Raw genomic sequence first — 19,366 nt, 5'->3', positions numbered from 1 at the left:
ATCTGTCATCTTGTGTTGTCACCACTGTCATTTCCTGACTGCAGTGTTGGTACAGGTCCATACTATAATATTTTTAGGTTAAAAAAGTTTTTTAGTGGAATGCTCTTTACACATAAAACCATACTGACTTGGAGGAGAAGGGTCTTCTCATTTGAACAAAGAGTTACATCAATTTTTTTCATGTTGTCTACTTCCTTTGTCCAGTGCAGAACTTGTAAATTGATTTGGGGCCTTTGGAAATCAAATATTTAGTGAAACTAGAAGTATTCCTGTCAAAGATGTTGGAAGGCAAAACTGAGTTTAGCAGCATTGCTCACTTTATACATGCATGAAGTACAATTAAGTGTTGATTTTAGTTCAGATGAGGTGTTTCAGCACTGAAGAGGCTGAGGCTCAAGCAAATGTGAAAAGAAGGGTGGTCATACTTCCTGCCTCAAGTGGTCACATTTTACTTCTTAGCTCTTAGAAACATTCTCCTGTAATTAAAGCAGCTTTTTGGGCTTGGGAGGGGGGCATACAGAAAGTATTTGACTTTCTGGCAGACTGTTCACAAGAATTTGGCTGTTTTCCTAGACTGAAATTCTGAGGAAATTCTGTAGTTGTTTGGGAAGTATTTTTCTGCTATGGCATATCTGTGTTCTGAGTGGCATGTGTAAGCTGATTTGCAGCCCTGTTCATACATCTCTGTTTGGATGTGGGTGCACCAATTACATTTTTAAAACCCCAACTAAACCAACCTCACCATTTTTCTGACCAGATATCCATAATGGCTCTCAGAATACACTGAGCTGAACTTCCTTGGAACATATTACTAGAAAATGGAACGGAAAGGAACCTCATATAACTCTGGGAATAGCAAACTGCCCAAGAAATTTCTTAAAATCAGGATTTGGCATGGGTTGTACTTACAATATGAACAAACTGTAAGATCTTCCTGGTGCTTCTGCATCCTGTTGATGCCAAACAATACAAATTTGTGGGACATGAAAACAGTTGTGGAGGGATTTAATTACTGTCACTTGTGTATGGATTATTGCTTTGTTTAATTGAGTTGTTCTGCACCTAGTTGGCAGAGCTGAGATTTATTCTGAGTGTCTGTGCTTCTCTGCAGGGGAAGAGGCCCACTGAAGCACACGGCCGACGTCATCAATGCCGCCAAGGTGATCTCGGAGTCGGGCTCGCGCATGGACGTCCTGGCGCGGCTCATCGCCGACCAGGTGAGGTGGCACTGCAGGAGCCCTGCCCTGCTCAGCCACACACCCCAGCGCCTCCCAGGGGCTGCTGCAGGACTGCCTGGGACACACACCCTGTCTGAGCCTCCATGGGGGTTCTCCTCTCCGTGTGTATCACGGTCTGTTCATGTACACCCTGGAAGGGATGTGTACATGCATCACATGTGTCTGGGTACACACATCCGTCTGCACGTGGGTTTGTACATGTGTGTGAATGTTGGTGAGCTCCCTTAAGCTCTGAGTGCAACATTTTAGACATACAGTATGTATGAACATGTATATAGATACACATTTAAAATATAGATATATTCATGGCTCCTTTAATTAATTAATTTATTTATTTATTATTAACATATTAAGGTATATGTCAGTATATAAATAGTTGTATAAAAAGCTGTTGTCCTGGGTTAACCCCAACTGGCAAGTGAGCACAATGCAGCTGCTCGGTCACCTGCTCCTGGAACTGAACAAAAAGGAAACCTCATGGGTTGTTATCAACAGCTGCTGCCCACAGGATGTGTGGGGAAAAACCTCTCAGAATCTGATGGGCTCTCCAGTCAGGAATGTGCGGCAGTAAACTGGTAACATCAATTACTGTGGGATGGTGAAACTCAGAGTTTATTGATTGTTCTTCTGTTGCAGCCTAGTGTTTGGTTTCGCTGGTGAGCAAGTGCTTCTTGTACCAGCTGCTTCTGAGCTATAGGTAGATGATTCCTTATGCAGTGTCCTCCCTGCAGAACATTTGTTCCAGCATCTGTTGATGGCTGAGCTGACATGCTACAAGGCATGAGCTTTCATTTTCTGGCCGGTCCGACCCTCTGCTGCAGTGCTGAGCCAGAGCTCAGGCATGGATCCACTGGTCCCTGCTGCTGCCAGGAGGTAACACTGGCTATTGACACAGCTCAGGAGAGCGTGGCCTGACTTCCATGGTGCTCCCAGCCTCCAGCAGCCGTGCCAGAATTTACACAACCAAATGTATTTTTGATACACCCAACATGGGAAATAGTCCTTGGTAATTTTCAATTTGTTTGTCCAGTAATTTCTTTTACTTATGTAAAATTTTAATATAACCATTCTGTAAAAAAGATTTCTGCAATTTAACAACCTCATGTTAAAAACCATTTCCTTTGTTTTGTGCTCCTGGGAGTTGCTGTTAATGACCCCTGGGGTCTGTAATGGAGGAAGACAGAACATGAGGCAAGGACTGATGTTAAGTCATATTAATTAATTTAAAATTGTACACTCTGACCTTCCTTGTTTAGTGTTACCTTTTGCTAAGTCTAAAGCATGAACTTGCTGTTATTGCATAGCCATGAAGAACAGCATTGTCACACCAGCCCTTTGAACACACACTGTTGCTTCAGCAAAGCCAGGAGCTGAAATACTTTTGGAGTTAAGTAGAATTGGTGCTTTTTCTGGCTCCTGGTGGGTTTTGGATTTTAATCCACTGACCACAATTCAATAAAACCACAGGTGATTGTTGACAGTGTGCACTTGGTGGGGATGTGTCTTTGCTTTTCCAGTATGCAAAGCTGAGCAGAGTTTCCTGTGGAAAGGAAGGGGCTGTATTTATCATGTGTGCACCACACCCAGGCCAACACCATGTCTGCAAACCTGCATGATCTCATGCTTATTTATCACTCTTACTCTTTCCAGCTGTGGGAGCACAGCAGGAGCTCATCATTTTTCACCTTAAGATCCCTTTATTCTGCCAGAGCAATGAGAATCAGCCTTAGAAAAAATTCATACCCAGCCTTTCATGGCTGGCCTGGTACCCACAGAGCAACATTGCACTCCAAGTACTCCATGTATTTTGGGAAAAAATTAGGTTACAGCAATCCTGTTTTTATTTCTATAATATAAATCTGTATTGTTAAAAATACTGACCATTTTTATTGTGACTTTTCCATAAGAGATTCTAATTTTGCTGTTCCCACACCTAGAGAAGATCTGCAGATTGAGTTCCATACAGTCTGGATGGAACACAAAAAAACCCCACAGATCAGGTTACAAGATAAAGCATAACATACAGATGTTAACATGTATGGTTACATAGCCCATGAAATCTGTTTGGATTGTTCTCATCACTGTCAATAGAGGTATTAGAGATGATCTAAGGACTGGAAGTAATTACTCTATACACTAAAGATATGTTTAGAAATACTGCTAAGGCAAGCACAGCAATGTTAAATACAGAGTGCATGTGGGGAGTCTTAGGCTTCATCTGAGCTTCCAACTCTAGATTAAAAAGCTTCCCAAGAGGAATGAGCTTTGCAGCCTGATAAACTGCAGTGAAAAGCAAGGTTTCAGTGGTCTGCAACTGGAATACTCCTCAGTGAAGTTTCAACATGATTCCTGAGATATCATTTTGAATCAGCAATTACTGAAGTGCTTTATTTTTTGTTCTTTTCAGTGCCCTGACCAGTCGTGCAAACAGGATTTGCTAGCTTACCTAGAACAGATCAAGCTGTACTCCCACCAGCTCAAGATCTGCAGCCAGGTTAAAGCAGAAATCCAGCATCTCGGTGGAGAGCTCATCATGTCTGCAGTAAGTACAAAAATGGCTTCAAGGACTCTGTTAGTCAGACTAGGTGTTACATTTGAGTTGGGCTTTCTTGTGCTTGCAGCATGTTCCACTGTCACTCCAAATCCTGTTTTCTTTTCTAATACCTGCTTAACAGCGAGAATCTGTGACAGTGATACATAGGACTTCTGGCTTTCAAGGAATAACAATCACCTTTTCTTGTAGAAGTCTCACAGCACATTATCGCTGTTATTCTGAAGTAGTTTGGTTTGAAGAACTGTAAGGTGCATTAGCTCACAGATGTGGAATATGCTCTCATGTGTGTGTCTGAACACAATAAAAACAGTCCAGGGTAGAGTTCCAGGCCAGAAAAAAATGCTGCAAGACATTCTACAGGTCTATAGAAATAAATAACAGGAAGAGCAAGGTGACTTGATTCCTGAGTGAATTTATTGATTTTGCTTGAATTTGCTTTAAGAGTTATTAGCTCCTTCACAGCCAAGTATCATTAGCCATGGAAAAGACATTTTGTGCTTTTATGGAACTTTTATGCACTTGGCCTCAGCATAGCCATCCATAAAATGCCTTCACATTCCCATGTTCTGTGCTGTGTTTGTACCTGGAGCACACAGGTTGTGATTTCCCAGTATAAATCTGCCGAACAGCACCAAACCCAGGTTAGACACTGGGCACATTGCTACCTTCACATACTTGGCACTGTGTTCAAGGGATCTTCACTCACATAGATCAGAATGCTCACTCTCTGTATCTCTTTCTCCCCAGCTGTTCCTCTGTGTCTGTACCTGTCCCTGGCTATCTGTGTTCATCTGTCTCTGTGTATCCTGATCTGTACCTGTCTGTATCTCTCTATACCTATCTACACCCAGTGATACCTGTCTCTGTGTCCCTCCATCTTTCTGTACCTGTCTGTATTAATCTCTGCCTGTCTCTGTCTTTATCCACCTGTACCTGTCTCAGGTTACCCATTTCTGTCTACCCCTATCTGTTCCTGTCTTTATCTACCCCTGCCTATCTACACACCTGCTCTATCCCTATCTAGAGCTCTCTGTATTTATCTATAGCTGTCTATACTTATCTCTGCCTATCTGTACCTGTACCTGTCTGTACTTATCTCTGTGTCTCTGTCAAACCATACCTATCTCTGCCTGTCTGTACCTGCTGATACTTACCTGTGCCTGTCCATACCTGTCAGTACCTATCTATACCTGCCAATATTTAGCTCTGCCTGTCTAATCTGTCTATATGTATCTATATCTATCTACACCTCTCTCTGTATACATCTATATACATCTCTTCCTGTATAGCTATACATATCACTAGTCATCTATACATGTCTCTATCCATCTATACTTACTGCACCTGTCAGTACTTGTCACTCTCTGTCCTTATATATATATATATATATATATATCTCCCTTTCGGTACCTGTCAATATCTGACAAAATCTCTGTCAAAGATCTGTCTCCAGCACTGCCAAGATCTCTGTCAGAACCTGTCAGAATACAAGAGAATTTGTCAAAATGTGTCAGAATCTGCCAAAAATCGAACAGAATCAGCTAAAATCTTAGAGAATCTGTCAGGATCTAACAGAATCTGTCAGGATCTTTCTGTACCTGTCTATATCTGTCAATGTCTATGTGTACCTGTCACTTCCTCTCCCTGTCAAAAATGTCTTTTATCTAGATAGTCAATATCTACCTCTGCTTGACAAAATCTGTCAGCACCTCTCTCTGTCTGTCCATATCTGTCAGCCTCTCTACCTGTCCATGTCTGTCTGTACCTGTCTGCACCTGTCTATAGCCACAGCTCTCTCTAGAGCTGCCTCTACCTGTGTCAACCTCTCTGTACCTATCTCTGCCTCTCCCTGTGCCTGTCTAGCCCTGTCTCTACCCATCAGTATCTGTACATACCTAGTTCTGTCTCTAGGCCTGCCTATCCCTATTTGTCTTTCACTAAAACTATTATTACATTTTATGTGGTTTATAAATCATCATAAATGAGCCTTTGTTGCTAGGGTGAGATTTGAAACACTCATTTCTATAGGTTACTTGTGCTGGCTAATTTAAATGGTAATTTAGACACCATGTTTGAACCTCTGGAACATACTGTTACATAATTTTAACTGAATGTATAACTTCTGAAGCCAAAGCATTCAGAATGCATATACATTGGGCAGCACATTAACAAAGTTTCTCTTCCTTACCTGTTTCTTTTCACAAGCAGTTCTGTGACCAGTGTGGGTTACAGAAAAACCAAATGTTGGAACCAAGTTTGGTTCTTGCTATTTCTGCCTCCTGCTGCAGAATACTCACACTGTTGTCTTTACCTTTTTTATTGTGTCACTCCTGTCAACAGTGCCTAATCTGTCTGGTGCAAAAATTTCAAGTTCTAAAAATAAACCCCCAAATTTAACTTCATTGATAATCCCAAAGAGATGACTATAGATCCTAACCCTGCTTCCAGGAAGGAGGGTGAGAACTTGTCCTGTGTGCATCCAGAAACTTTAGAAAGCCAAGTGTGTGTTTGTGGCGGTGGGGAACAGAGCGACATGGACCCCCTGATGCATCCCAGGGAGATCCCTTTATTGTAGAAATCAGCCCCTTTTCATACCTTTAATTTTAACCCAATGTAGCTGAAACCAACCCGAGACTTAACAGGGTTTGATGGAAGAAGGGCACCCATTGGCTGCCTCAGCTGCCATGCTGCTGTCCACGTGGCCTGCTAGCCAATCAGCTTCTGCTCGTACTCTGCCCTCGTGCATCCTACCCTCCAATCAGCTTCTTCTCATTCTCTGCCCACACATCCTACCATCCAATCAGCTTCCTGCTTGTATTCTGCCCATGCATCCTACCATCCAATCAGCTTCTGCTCATCCTCTGCCCCATGCATCCTACCCTCCAATCAGCTTCTGCTCATCCTCTGCCCCCACTCATCCTACTGCCCAATCAGCTTCCTGCTCCTATGCTCCTGCAGCCAATCACAGTCTCGCTTCTGCTGCCTCTCTGCCCTCAGCCCCTCCCACGCTGTGCTGTCCCTGGGCGCTGTGCTGAGCACAAGCCTCACCAGGGCAGTACTTATTGCCCTGTGTGCTGCACCAATCCCCTCTAGTCCAATGAACACTGGCTTCGTTTGGGAGCCAGTGGAAATGAAGAACGTGCTTAGAGGCATGAATGGCTTTGGGGGTGTTCTGTGAAATCGAGGGGAGATGCTGCAAGGTTGCTACTCTCTTAAATAATCTTAGAAAATGCTCCAACAATGACTGTGTTCATTTTTTTAAATAATATGGGTGCAACATAGAAAAGAGTCAGACTGCTAGCCAGTGTCAAAAGAGACCTGTGCTCTCAGCCCAGGCCTTGTAAAGACAGTGGAGACATGGTTGGTGCCAGTGGTTATGAAAAATTTCTAGAAAATTGAAAAAAGTCTCCCTGATCTCTGTCTTGGGACTGACTGTGCTCAACTGCCCTCCTGCAATTAAAATTGTGGTTATCTGAAACTGCAGCCCAACCAAGCAGTGATGGCCTTTTGTATTAATTTAACTCTTTATGTTTTAATTGCTACAGTTTTAGAAGAATAGTGGGATTTACATTGTGCAGGTAAATTGCTCAGTCGAGAGGGAGAGAAATGCATTAGTGTTATAAAATGACTGGTTATTGAATTGCTTTTCTTGAAAGCTGGAGCAAATTCCAGTTTTGAAAGTGCATGTGGGGGCTTTAGAAATTGATCACATTCCTAGGTTAGCTGGCCTTGAAATAAGTGACAAACCCAAGTTCTGTGTGGGACAGCAGAGGGGTTCTTCTCCCCCTTCCCACCTTGTCCCTGCCCAGAAAATAATATCAGAACTCTATTAGAAAATACAGGAATCTGTAGCTGGAATAGGATTATATTTTATATTCTCCCCAATCCTGATCTTGTCTGAATGAGAATCAGAAAAGGAGACAGCAAGCCCTTGCAGATAGTACAGGTTTTATTGTGCATTAAGTAAAAAACTTGTCTCCAAATACCCATAACTGAATCCATCCTCTGGTTAGTGAAGATCTGCTACAGGAAAAGAAATCTACCAGAAGGAGCATTAGGAAATAAACATACTCACAGGTTTCTCCATTGTTTGCTCCTCCCCCCCACATCCATGAAGGTGTGAGCATGAATGACCTCCCTGGTCCTTGGGCATCCTCCCCTCCTCTGGCTGGCATTGGCTCCTCACAGTCCTTCCCTCATCTGCCACTCCTTCCTTCAGGAGCTGGGACAAGCATCTGGCAGTACAAAAGCTGAGGGGGGAAGCTCCTCTCCTGTGAGAAATGACACATTTCCATATTCAGATGGGTCAGTACCAACTTCCACAGTGACAAATCCACTTTGAGTACCAGCTGGTGGAATCCACACTGTTTTGGGATGGCACTTACATTTACCCCACAGCTCCCTTCTCCAACCATTAGAACTGTACACAAGGATCTTGGGTTTAAATCACCTTCAAGGAAAACTCCTTCTCAGCAGAGTAGCAGTTCATTAAAAGAATAACCCAAACCAGCCTCTCTTGAAGCCTAAGGACCAATGGAGAGGAAGAGAGGGATGAAAAGCAGAGGATGTAGTGTCACGTATTTGCAGACCTGCAAAAGAAAGAACTATCTTCTTGAAACAGAGCAGCCACAGTTGTTGTCTTACCAGTTCTGGGTGATGCTGGGGTGTGGAGCAAGGAGCCCTAAACCAAAGGAGCCCTAAACTGGTGCTTCAGGTTAACCTTGGGTGGTAGCATGGAGCAGTGGGTGGCAGTGCCATGGCACAAGGGCAGCTGTGTCTCTGTCAGCAGCAAATGCTGTTCTCCTGCTGAACCTCTATGGTTCACTAGAGGAGGTGCTGCTAGCTGCCAGCATGGAATGACAACAAAGAGCATTATGCATATGAAAAACTCTTGAAATCCATAAATACAGCTCAGTTCTCTTCAGCTGTTTTTGATCTGTGTGCCCTGTGCCAGTGTCTGCCCTGCTGCAGTGCTCAGCCCCCCCTGCCTTGGGAGTTTTCTTCCTACAGTTCATACCTGGCTGTCGCATCAGTGGAGGTTATTTAGGCCACTTTCCCTGGGCAGCAGGGATGCTTTGTGGACTTCCCAGCTGGCAGCTCTTCTCACTGCTCTCCTTGATTAGGGGCTTTTGGACTCCAGGCTACACACACTTGTAGTCTGCCTTTCTCACTGTCCTTTCCCAAGCTCTAGTACTTTCTTTCTAGTCAACCCCTCATTATGGAGGTTAGATGGGGTCCTGTACAGAAAAAGAGAGGAAGAGATGTGGATCATCACCTTCTCGGTCTCCATTCATTGCAGTTTTGATATCTTCATTCAATAAAAATTCCTTCTTCTATAGTCTTTTATAGGCCCACCCAATATTGGAGTACTTGCATTGCCAGGTTCTAAGCTGCACAAGTCCAAATGGTGAGGATTCACTAGGAGTGATTAAATAGGAAATGGACATTTCCTTCTATTAATTAAACTGGTGCCTCTTCAGGCACAAAATAATGGGGTAACATTTGCAGAATGCAGATTGACAGTAATTGCATTCATTTATTCAGATAAGCTGATACTGCACTTACAAGCACTGCACAGCAATAGGCTTCCACCTTACCTTGCCAATTTGCTCTTTTTCCAGCAATGGCTTTAACTAGAGAGAATTATATCACAGGGCAGAAAATGAACATATCTTACATGTTAATATTGTGCTCCATTACTTTTGTCAGGAAATTCTGTTTTGTGCTATTTACAGTCATTTTCTTCTTATGTTTTATTTTATATTGTACTTGGCAAAAGAGACAAAGCTTAAGAGTCCCCGTATCCCAGAATTTGCTAACTGGCACAGAAGCTTCCCCCTCCATCCCAGGTTGGCTAGCCTTACCTGTGCATTAAGGGCTGTTTCCCTTTGCTGTTCCTGCAAATGTCTCCTTTATCTTCAGCTCTTGCCCCTGGTATCTCAAGAGCCAGACTTTAACTTAAACACTGACATCAGGCTGTTTTTGAGGCAAATGGAGGTGCTTTAATGTGCCTAATGTCATGCTCCAACTCTGGACAGAAATATCTGTTTCCCTTGCTGAGTTCCTCGGCCTGTTAAATCACAAGTTTCCAGCATGACACTGCAATGAATGTGTTCCAGCTTTGAGGGCTGAACCACAGGTGAAAACACAGAGGCAAAGCTGTAAACCAGAAGTTAGAAAAATGCAAGGGAGAGTCTCTGCCTCCAGGCCTTTGGCTGACACAGTTCCAATCCCTGGATATCCATACCCCAGGAAAAGGTGGCCAGGGTGCCCCGCTGTGGCAGCTGGCAAACAGCCCCATGCCTTTGCCACTGGAAGGGCTTCAGCTGCTGCTGGAGAGGAGCTGCCCCTCAGGCCGGGCAGGAGATGGGAGCAGGGCTTTTCAGCTCCTTTTAGGGTCTTGTCGGAACTCAAGACATTCCTTTGGGAGTCCGGAGTTTCCTAAGACCCTTGCCAGGGGGCTTGGAGACCCTGGCACACAGCCCAGAACACCAGTGGGTTCAATTACGAACCACGGAACAACTTACCACCTTTACATGAAGAGATAAAAGCCACGGCAGTTTAGATAATATAAAGTACTCACAAGGTGTAAATGTAAGTTTTAAGATTTTTGGTATAGGGGTTTCTGGTGACAAGATGGAGGGATTTGGGCGTGTCTAGCCTTTCTGCTTCTTCTCTACCTCCATCTTGTCTAGTGATGTTGGCACTTTTAAATTGGTCTAAAGTAGAAACTCACTGTCTAATATAGATGATAGGTATTGGAAAATAACTGTAAATATTGTACACGTAGTTTGTAGTATATAAAGATAACACCACCCTGAGAGTGGGCGGAGTGCCTCTGACTATCCTGCTGAACGGATTTCGGCTAGACAGGGAGAAAGAATTTTATAGATAAGATAAATAAACAGCCTTGAGACCGAAAAAATTAAGAGCTCTGACTCCTTCTTTAAGCACCGAGCTGAGAAAAGAGACTTTCGAACTTTTCTCGGAGTCACTCTGACCAGCTAGAAAGAGAGACCCCAGCAGGGTCTGGCTGTACTTTCCCCAAGAGAAGCGAGATGGGCACAACAGCCTTGCTGTGGCCTTGACAGGACTGGATGGAAGGAAGAGAGGGCTAAAAGCAGCAAGCTGGGAGTCACACTGGAGCAGGGGCTTCCCTGACAGCCCACCCGAGTCACGGCAGGACCTGGCTCGCTCCTCTGCCGCCGGCGCCGCTGTCCCACTCCCGCTGCACTGTGACTCTGGGGGAACAGCTTCCCCTTTCCCTTGCTTCACACCCACAGTGGCTGCTCTCACCCAGCCGTGTCCCTGAGCACCAGGGCACAGCTCCCGCTCCGTGCTCAGCCACTTCGCTTCTCCTGGCTGCTGCTTCTCCCTGGCACTTGATGAGAACTCTTAGTTCAGCCTGTTGGAGTGGGGGCAGGTTACTTGTAGGGCTTCACACCATGCATGAAGTGACTTATTTCAGTATTTGACTGAAAATACTGAACTGCTCCATTTCTAAAAGCTGACATTAACGTCCAAGAGCTGACACAAGTCTTCTTCTGCTGAGAGTTGACAGAAATATTTCACTCTGGGATTTTTTTATTTAGTAACACTATACCTTTCTAGCTTTTGCCTAGTGTACACTGGTGGGTGTGTGGATATAGAAATCCTGGCCTTTGGAAGCAAAGCAAGGGATAGATTTTCCTGTCAAGCACTTAGAGAGAGCTCAGTTACTACAGCATTCTAAACTGCATCTACTGAGAAAACTAATTTAAAGGAGTAGGAAATATTTCTGGTAATGTACACTAAAGGACAGCTAACTTTACCTAGTAATATTTACTCTGGCAATTAGCAAAATCAGGATGTGTCCTATAGTCTCAGTGTATGTAAAATATTATTGCAACAAATATCCAATTTCTTCCTCAACAGTAAGGAAAAGATTTCTAATAAGCCACTGTTCTTTTTCCCAAGGGCCTGTTTTTTAAAATACATAGATTTTTAAAATCCTCCCTGGAAGTGAAAGCAGCAGTAGTGGGGAGGGACTGAGCTATCTGCCTGGCTGAGTATCTGCTCCATTATGGTGTTGCACAGGAGCAATTTCGCAGCCCTTAATGCAAGTTGTTTATCACTGAACTTGGACACAGGCCTGGCCTAATTATAGAACTCAGTTTCAGTTCTTTGAATCCTGCTTAGCCTGAAGCAGACTCTGGTAATGGTTAGTTTTCAGTCCATTAGATTCAATTTCCCCACCTGAAAAATGGTAAAACACGGAACAGACCCCAGACACCCTGAGGTGTTTAATGCAATCACTGGATGGACACACAAACATAGATAACCAATGGAACAGCCACGTTTCTAGGAAAACTCAGTTCCTTGAAAAGAAACTCCAGCAGTGAAGATGTTTTCCTTAGGCCACGTCCATGGGGATGAAACCTCTCTAGTATCCCAGAGTGAAAGGCATGGTGAGGCAGAGGTGAGCAAAACACTGAGGGAACACTTCCTAGAGAAAAGAATCACAATGGCAAGGCTCCCTTTGGCTCATTTCCCATCTAAACTGTACTGGGGTTGAGTCTGTGACAGGTTCTGTGTGTCATCTGTCAGCTGCTTGAACACACATGGCAGGTAACCAAGTGCTTCCAGTTCCAGCTTTGCTGTGCTTTTCTTGGACACCTGTCTTCTGGTGCCATGGTTAGACCAAGATCCACTAAATTTCCACTACAAGGAAATTAACACAACTCTGAGTGGGGAAAAAAGGGAGGCTCAGAAAAGCAGGTAAGTTAGTGGTGTTAAAATCCTGGCCAAGGCCCAGTAAAAACTCCAGTGCCTTCAACAATGGCGATTTCACTCTTTTTGAATTGTTTGGCTACTTTTAATCTTAAGGGATTAAATGACTATTTTATATAGCAACCTTAGTGAAAGAACCATAAAATAATTCAAATCAGCAATTAGCTACACCTAGTAAAAAGCAGGATTAAAATCAAAAGCACAATATAGTAAGGACTCCTTACCTGACATGCAGCATTACTCAGACACTCCCTGCTCTCCACAAAAATGTAGAACTCATGTTACTTTCAGATGTAGCTGTCAAAGAAATAAAAATTCAGTCTTAGTCTCTCAGTATAGTGTACCAAATGAAATCTGCTTCTAGGAATTTACATAATGAACCTTATGTTTCAATTAAAATCAATTTTTAATAACTGACCTTGTTTCCAAAAGAATTTCAAGTTCAGCCTTCAAACACTGATAAAAAAGTCTGAATTTGGTGTTGAGTTCTCAGCTTCCACCTACACGGAAAACCTAAATCTGGGTGAACTGTAAATACGCCTTGGGATACTGTAAACAGCCAACCAATACATCTGCTCTCAAACAGCAAACCCTTACAGTTCCTGCAGAACACCAAGAGCACTCCCAGCAGAGCAGTCCAGGTGTCCCAGCTGGGGCTGCAGGCACTGCAGGTTACACTGAACACTTTGGGAGTGCTGCAGGCAGGCACAGCTTTGTCCCCCAAGGCACAAAGTGTCTGTCCCTGCCTTGGGGCAGAGGCACAGCACCTGCACATCACAGCAACAATGGGAGCAGGAGAGAGCCTGGCCTCTGTGTGCCCTGCAGTCAGCACAGTTTGTGTTTCACTGCTGCACCAGTTACAACTACTGCTGACATGGGACAGTGGCAGCATTTCTTACTGCACTGAGCAGAAAATACTTACAAACTGAAGAAATCCTTTCGTTGCCAAAGTCACAATTCTCTTTGTTATTCTGAATATTAAAAATAACTGCCCATTGCAATTATTATATTGTTCAGCATTTCATAGCAATGGATTGCCACTAATGCCAAGACATGAAATTACTTTACCAAAATGAGAAAAATACAATCCATGTAAGCAAACTGGAAAAAAAGTTTCAAAATTCATTTCTTGTCTAACATTTTCCTTCAGCTTTGTTATGCAAAAGAGAGTTTGCTTTCTTGCTCTCAGGACTTACTACAGAGGAGGAATAAAAGTGCTGGAGAAGGGAGAGTGGATTTCAGCATGAGTGCTGCCAGCCTGATTTGGGGTGGGGTTTGGTTTTTTTAAAATACTGTTATCTGTTCTGTATCATGTGTGTTTCACCCCAGTGTAAAATTCCAGTGGTCAGAATAATTCTGAATGCCTTTTGCAATGGCAGCCACGTACTATTGCACACAGGACAGGTGAGGAAAGAAATGGAAAGGGATGTTTTTCCTAAAGCCTTTAATGAATTATTGTCTTAACTTACACAGTCAGGCCTGTAAAATCTGAAGGCTGGGACGTTGCATCTCCATGGAAAATGCTGAAAGAGCAAAAGTGAAGTTCGGCAAAAATAAAAAAAAATATTTTAGTTTGGGGTTGGTTGGTTTGTTTTACCAGTGAATCTTTATGTACCACTTGCTGTGCATTGAAGAGTTTGCAGCTACATCTCTCTAAATGAAATGGACTTAAACGCTCAATGAATATTTTATCAGGCTTTTATTTATGCCAAGTTTCATTTCTTCAGTTTTCCTGGATATGAGACCTTGAAGAGCCTGCTGAATATCTGAGATAAAAGCATCCAAGTGAAGGCAGTTCTCAAGTACAGCAGTTTTATAGAACAGATTTCCACCAAACCATACAGTGTTACTGGCATTGAGGTAGAAAAACAACTGCTCTCTAAAGCCAAAAAAGAAGGAAATTAAATGTATGGCCAGATTGTTACCATCTGTAGTACACATCTAAGAACATCTAAAAGCTTCTCCAAAATTGTGAATGCAGTTAATACCCCAGCCCAACACAGCCTTCCTCTTTAGAAGGCAAATGTGAGATGCATAGAAGGGTGAAGGGACAGCTAGACACAAGGACACAGCCAGTGGTGTGGGCACACAGCCTAAAGGGCAGCATTAACTGAGAGTCCTGCACCTCAGTGCCTGTTCTGACTCAGCCCAGCCCCAGGTGCTGCAGCAAAACCCCAGGTCAAACACCCTTGGTGGGCCCTAGGGCACTGCCTTGCAGCAGGGGACACACAGAGCTGTTTCTCACAGCTTGGAGCCAGGTGCCTGCATGGCTCTTTGTGGCTCAGGGCATCTTTTGTGGAGCTTTAATGCTATGGCAGATGTTCAGTTCCTCTGGTGTGGCAAGGGGCAGGGGAATTCTGCCTCTTGGAACAGCTCTGCATTTGGGTTTGGAGTCAGGCTTTGGCTCTCCAGCATTTGAAGTGCTGGAGTTGACAGGTGTCCCCTCCCAGCCCCTGTCAGACTGTGAGGCTGACATGGCTGCATGCTGGGTTTCACTTACAGCTTCATCAAAACTAGGCACTCCTGAAGTTTTTTTGCTGCTTATAGTAGATACCTATGATTATAGTTTAGGAAACAATAAAAATGCTGTTTCTGTGATCTCAGGGCTGGGGTAAAGGAGCTCTAGACTGTTCCACAGCTGATTTGTGGAAGCCACAGGGGGCAGAAGGAGGAGGTAACTGTTCAGTTTCCACAGGAGAGGAAAGGCCAGCTAGGTTCTAGTGTTCACCTCAGCATTCTCCATGTTCCACACTACACACACTGAAGTCACAATAAGGAACAGCTGAAGGTTTGTAGCACCCTGCCTGGATCCTACCAGTTTCTTCAAGAAGCCTTTTCCCTGCCCCATGCAAACAAGAATTTGTTTGCTGCCCAACCTGCCACCACTCCTCACATGCCTGTCTCACCCAGCAACTTCAAAATGGTGGAGCAGTTACACACACTGCAGTCACTGGGAGGCTTCAGGGAAGAAGGTTTCTCTGAAGCCCATTACCATCTGCCAGAGAACCAAAATCATCTTTTTCATTGTTCCAGCAGCTTCATAGTAGTGTTACTATGCCAGTGCTGGAAAAGGGACTGTTAGGGTAGGGGGAAAAAAAAAAAGTTATTCAAAGCTTTCAAGAAGCTGTCAGGGTCATGGTGGTTCAGCTGTTCTAGATAGCAACAGATAATTGAAATTCCATGTGTGTGTTTGCATGCAGAGGTGTGTCTGTGTATAACCAGCCCTCAGGTTAGCATGAAAGAAAGAAGATCCCATGAAGCTGTGTCTCCTCCTGCTCCAGTAAACACTGTGTGACAGCATCCAGGCCATCTGGTAGATTTCACACCTTTTCTTAGGGAATTGAGGTAATTTCAGTTTGCCATCACACATAGGTGTGCATTCAACCAGATATCTTAATTTTTTTAAATGTTTGGTTTTTTGCATTTCCAGAGAGCAGCAGTGTGTGCTGTATTAACTGGAAGATTTTTCTGCCAGTTCAGAGGCGTTTCCAAATTGCAACTAAATCCAGCCTCTTGGCTGAATTTTTTATTTCTGCCTTATTTGTATTTGTGTTACACAATCAGAATGAAGACAGACAGTAACAACACACCTCTCTCACCTGATCAATTTGTTTGATCTGGCAAAGGGAGAAGTCCTTGAACTGTCCCTAATAACCCCATTTGTAAATCTGTACCTTGCCCAAGGCTCTGGGGTTGGGCTGGTTGGCAAAGGACAGGATCAGTCTGCCACCAAACCCACAGACAGCCCTTCAAGAACTGGCTTCAGTGCTTTTACACAAATGTCTCAGCAAAGGGGATGTTTAGAAGGTGAAGTGTGAAGGCTCTCCCATTTTGAAGAGTAATCCCACTATTTCTCCATCCCAGCCACGGAGAGCTTCCTCAGTGCTCCTGTTTCCTGTCCATGAGCAGTGACAGAAGACACCCCTGGTATGGCTGTGCTGGATGCTGGGGAAGATGATGGGCTTTGTTTGTTCTGCCTTCTGCCCTTGGGTGGCACTCCCCAAGCAGCTGGAGAGGCCACACAGTCACTGGGGTTTCTGTGGGTTATCCCACCTTTGATATCCCATACAAATCTTGGCTGCTGTGAACAGGTTCAGCAGCTCTGACAGATCCAGAGGCAGACACTTCAGAGTATCCCAGCACTGCTCCTGAGCACCTGTGGGAGCCTGGAATGGGACAGGAGCAGCTGGAGGCCTTACCTCGTGCTGAAACAAAGCAAGTGGTCATTTCCACAGCTCTTCTTCAAGTTGGTTTCATTACCCATCAGTATTAATTGCAATAGGACCCTGCAGACAAGCATCATTTATTCCTGTTAAAGAAAAAAACCAATTAGCATTATCTTCCAAAGCATTTATATATTCCACCAGCATGAATTTCCATACATCACAATAAATCTGAGCAGCAGAGCATGAGCTCAGTGATCAAACACACAAAAGGAAAATGTGGGAATTATGGTTTAGTCTCTGGTAGTCTTACTTTTTAACTGGTGTTTATTCCTGTGCCTGCTGTGGTTAAAAGCACACTGACTTCTAGGCTGGTGTTTCTGTTTCCTATTACAGCTGGACAGCGTCACTTCACTAATTCAGGCCGCCAAAAACTTAATGAATTCTGTGGTGCAGACAGTGAAGATGTCTTATATTGCATCCACAAAGATTATCAAGATTCAGAGTCCTACTGGCCCACGACATCCAGTTGTGATGTGGAGAATGAAGGCTCCAGAGAAGAAGCCCCTGATTAAAAGAGAGAAGCCAGAAGAAATCTATGCTGCTGTCAGAAAAGGTTCTGCAAAGAAGAGAATCCATCCTGTGCAAGTCATGAGTGAATTCAGAGGCAGAGAAATAGTCTAATATTTTACCACTATGTTTTCTTATCTTGAATTTCCCATGATTTTTCATCTTTTTCCCACTTACTTAATAACTATATTGTCAACGTTTTGCTCTAAATCTGTAAGATAACACTTGCTTAAATTATTTGAAAATGCTGTTGGATTAGTTAGAAGCACACAGTTGAAAATAATACTGATTCTCCTGCAGGGACGAGCTCTGGTGTCTGTGCACAGCTAGGCCCACGCTGCAGCTGGGAGGGAACAATGTGCCAAGTGCCCAAAGGCAGCCTGCAGTCAGCAGCCTGGATTTGGGCAGCCTTAGGAGCCCCCTCAGCAGGGGTGAGAGTGGCCCCACTGCAGTGGGTCTGAGTGTGACACACAGGATTTCTGACTGTGCTGCTGGGCCAGGTCCTGATGGGCATCGTCACCCCGGGACCAGCTCGGCTGGGCTGCCCAGCTGAGCCCAGACTCTGAGCCCTAAATCTGGGTCCAGACTGCAGCATCCAAAGACTTGTCCTTGGCCAAGACCATGCCTTGGAAATGTAAGCTTGAAAATGTTTGATGAAACACACAAAGTGTTGGAACAATGTGGATGTAACAACGTAGTAAAGAAAGCACTGACTGCAGGCCAGCTGGGGTGACAGCTCTTGAGGAGGCCTTTGGGAACACAAACAGGAAATCTGTGTTCTGCTCCCTGCTCTCTTCCATGAGCCCCAATAAACCTCCTGGCTGTTGGATTTAGCAGTTCAGATAAATCAGACATTAAAAAAGAACTTTCCTAATTGCTGCACAAAAGAAGAACTTTGAAATCATTATTCTGAGACCAGTGTGTGAAATACACATATCTTGACTCTTAGGAATGGGGTGACTTTTCCAAAGCAACTGTAGGGAATTAAGTTACTTCTGACAGACTTCCTAAATGCAGGACTCTGGTGGTGAGTGCTGAATGGCTGCACACAAAGTGTGTCATGAAGGTAAATCCTGCTAGTCCAGACCTCTGCAATGTATTTGAGAAAAACTAGTTTTTTCTAAATACTTTTGAATCTGAAATCCACGTGGACTAATTTTTTAGAAGGATCTAACTTGCATTTTTGCCATGTCATGAATTCTTCCCAGACTGCATTTGTAAGTCAAGATGTCTTTGCTTGGCCATTGATCCTCAAGCATGGCCTTCTACATTTGCCAAGGTGAAAGGGCTCCCTCAAAAGCCAGAGCTTCCTATGTGTCACTGCCTGCCATTATGGGATGGCTCCACACTCTGGGCTGCTGCTCCAGGTCATTTATTGCCATGCTTGCCCAGCAGTGCCTGACCTAGCCCAGTGTGGGCAGCAATAACCCTGAACTGTGCCTTTCCTCTTGGGGCTGCCATGTTTGTAAGCTCAGGACACTGGGGCAGGGTAATTTATAGGCTGCTGGTCTATAGTGCTCATGAATTAAAAATTCTACAGATCATTCTTCCACCTTCCCTAACCTTGCAATCAGTTAAATGGAACCAAAGGAGAAGTTTGGAAGAAAATCACCTTTTTTCAACTCCAGTTCCCTCCAGCATGTTTGCAGCAAGATGTCAGTGAGGTCTCCTGGCTTTGCTGCTCCTCCCAGGGCTCCAGAGGCAGCAGGTAAGCTGACACAGCCTTGTGGGCTGCTTTGGGGCTGTGGCTGTCCTGAAACCCTTCTGTCCCTGGTACACCTTTGACCCTGGTCACCTTGATGTCTGACATTTGTAACTAATGCCTTGGCACCACATTATAAATAAAAAAGCATGTACACCCCCGAGAAGCTGCTGTCAGTGTTGTGGGATTTTTTCACTGTGTCTGAAGTTCAAGGCCTGCCAGGTGTGCTCACAGAAGCCTTCCTTCCAGCACACTGTGTGTGCTCCATTAGCAGCTCTACAGGAAAGGTTTTCCAGCAGCAGTATCACTAAAGCACATTTTACTGCTTCATTGCAGGCTCCTTCCTGCACTGCCAGTCTGTGCTCCTTCC

At 44.2% G+C, this 19,366-nt stretch overlaps 1 protein-coding gene across 2 annotated transcripts in view; it reads left to right on the top strand.

Annotated features, from left to right (window-relative positions):
• The window catches only part of CTNNA3 (catenin alpha 3), a 411,569-nt gene extending 392,407 nt beyond the window's left edge, over nt 1-19,162 (top strand). For both annotated transcript variants that reach the window (XM_059850814.1, XM_059850815.1), the window contains 3 exons: nt 1,112-1,217; nt 3,646-3,780; nt 17,121-19,162. In XM_059850814.1, coding sequence (XP_059706797.1) covers nt 1,112-1,217; nt 3,646-3,780; nt 17,121-17,408 — 529 coding nt within the window. In that variant the 3' untranslated portion in view covers nt 17,409-19,162. The remainder of the gene's footprint in view (nt 1-1,111; nt 1,218-3,645; nt 3,781-17,120) is intronic.
• Nucleotides 19,163-19,366: the final 204 nt, after the last annotated feature.

This window comes from Haemorhous mexicanus, chromosome 7 (genome assembly GCF_027477595.1).
Source record: "Haemorhous mexicanus isolate bHaeMex1 chromosome 7, bHaeMex1.pri, whole genome shotgun sequence".
Lineage (NCBI taxonomy): Eukaryota > Metazoa > Chordata > Aves > Passeriformes > Fringillidae > Haemorhous > Haemorhous mexicanus.
This window is presented reverse-complemented; position numbering and strand designations above follow the sequence as displayed.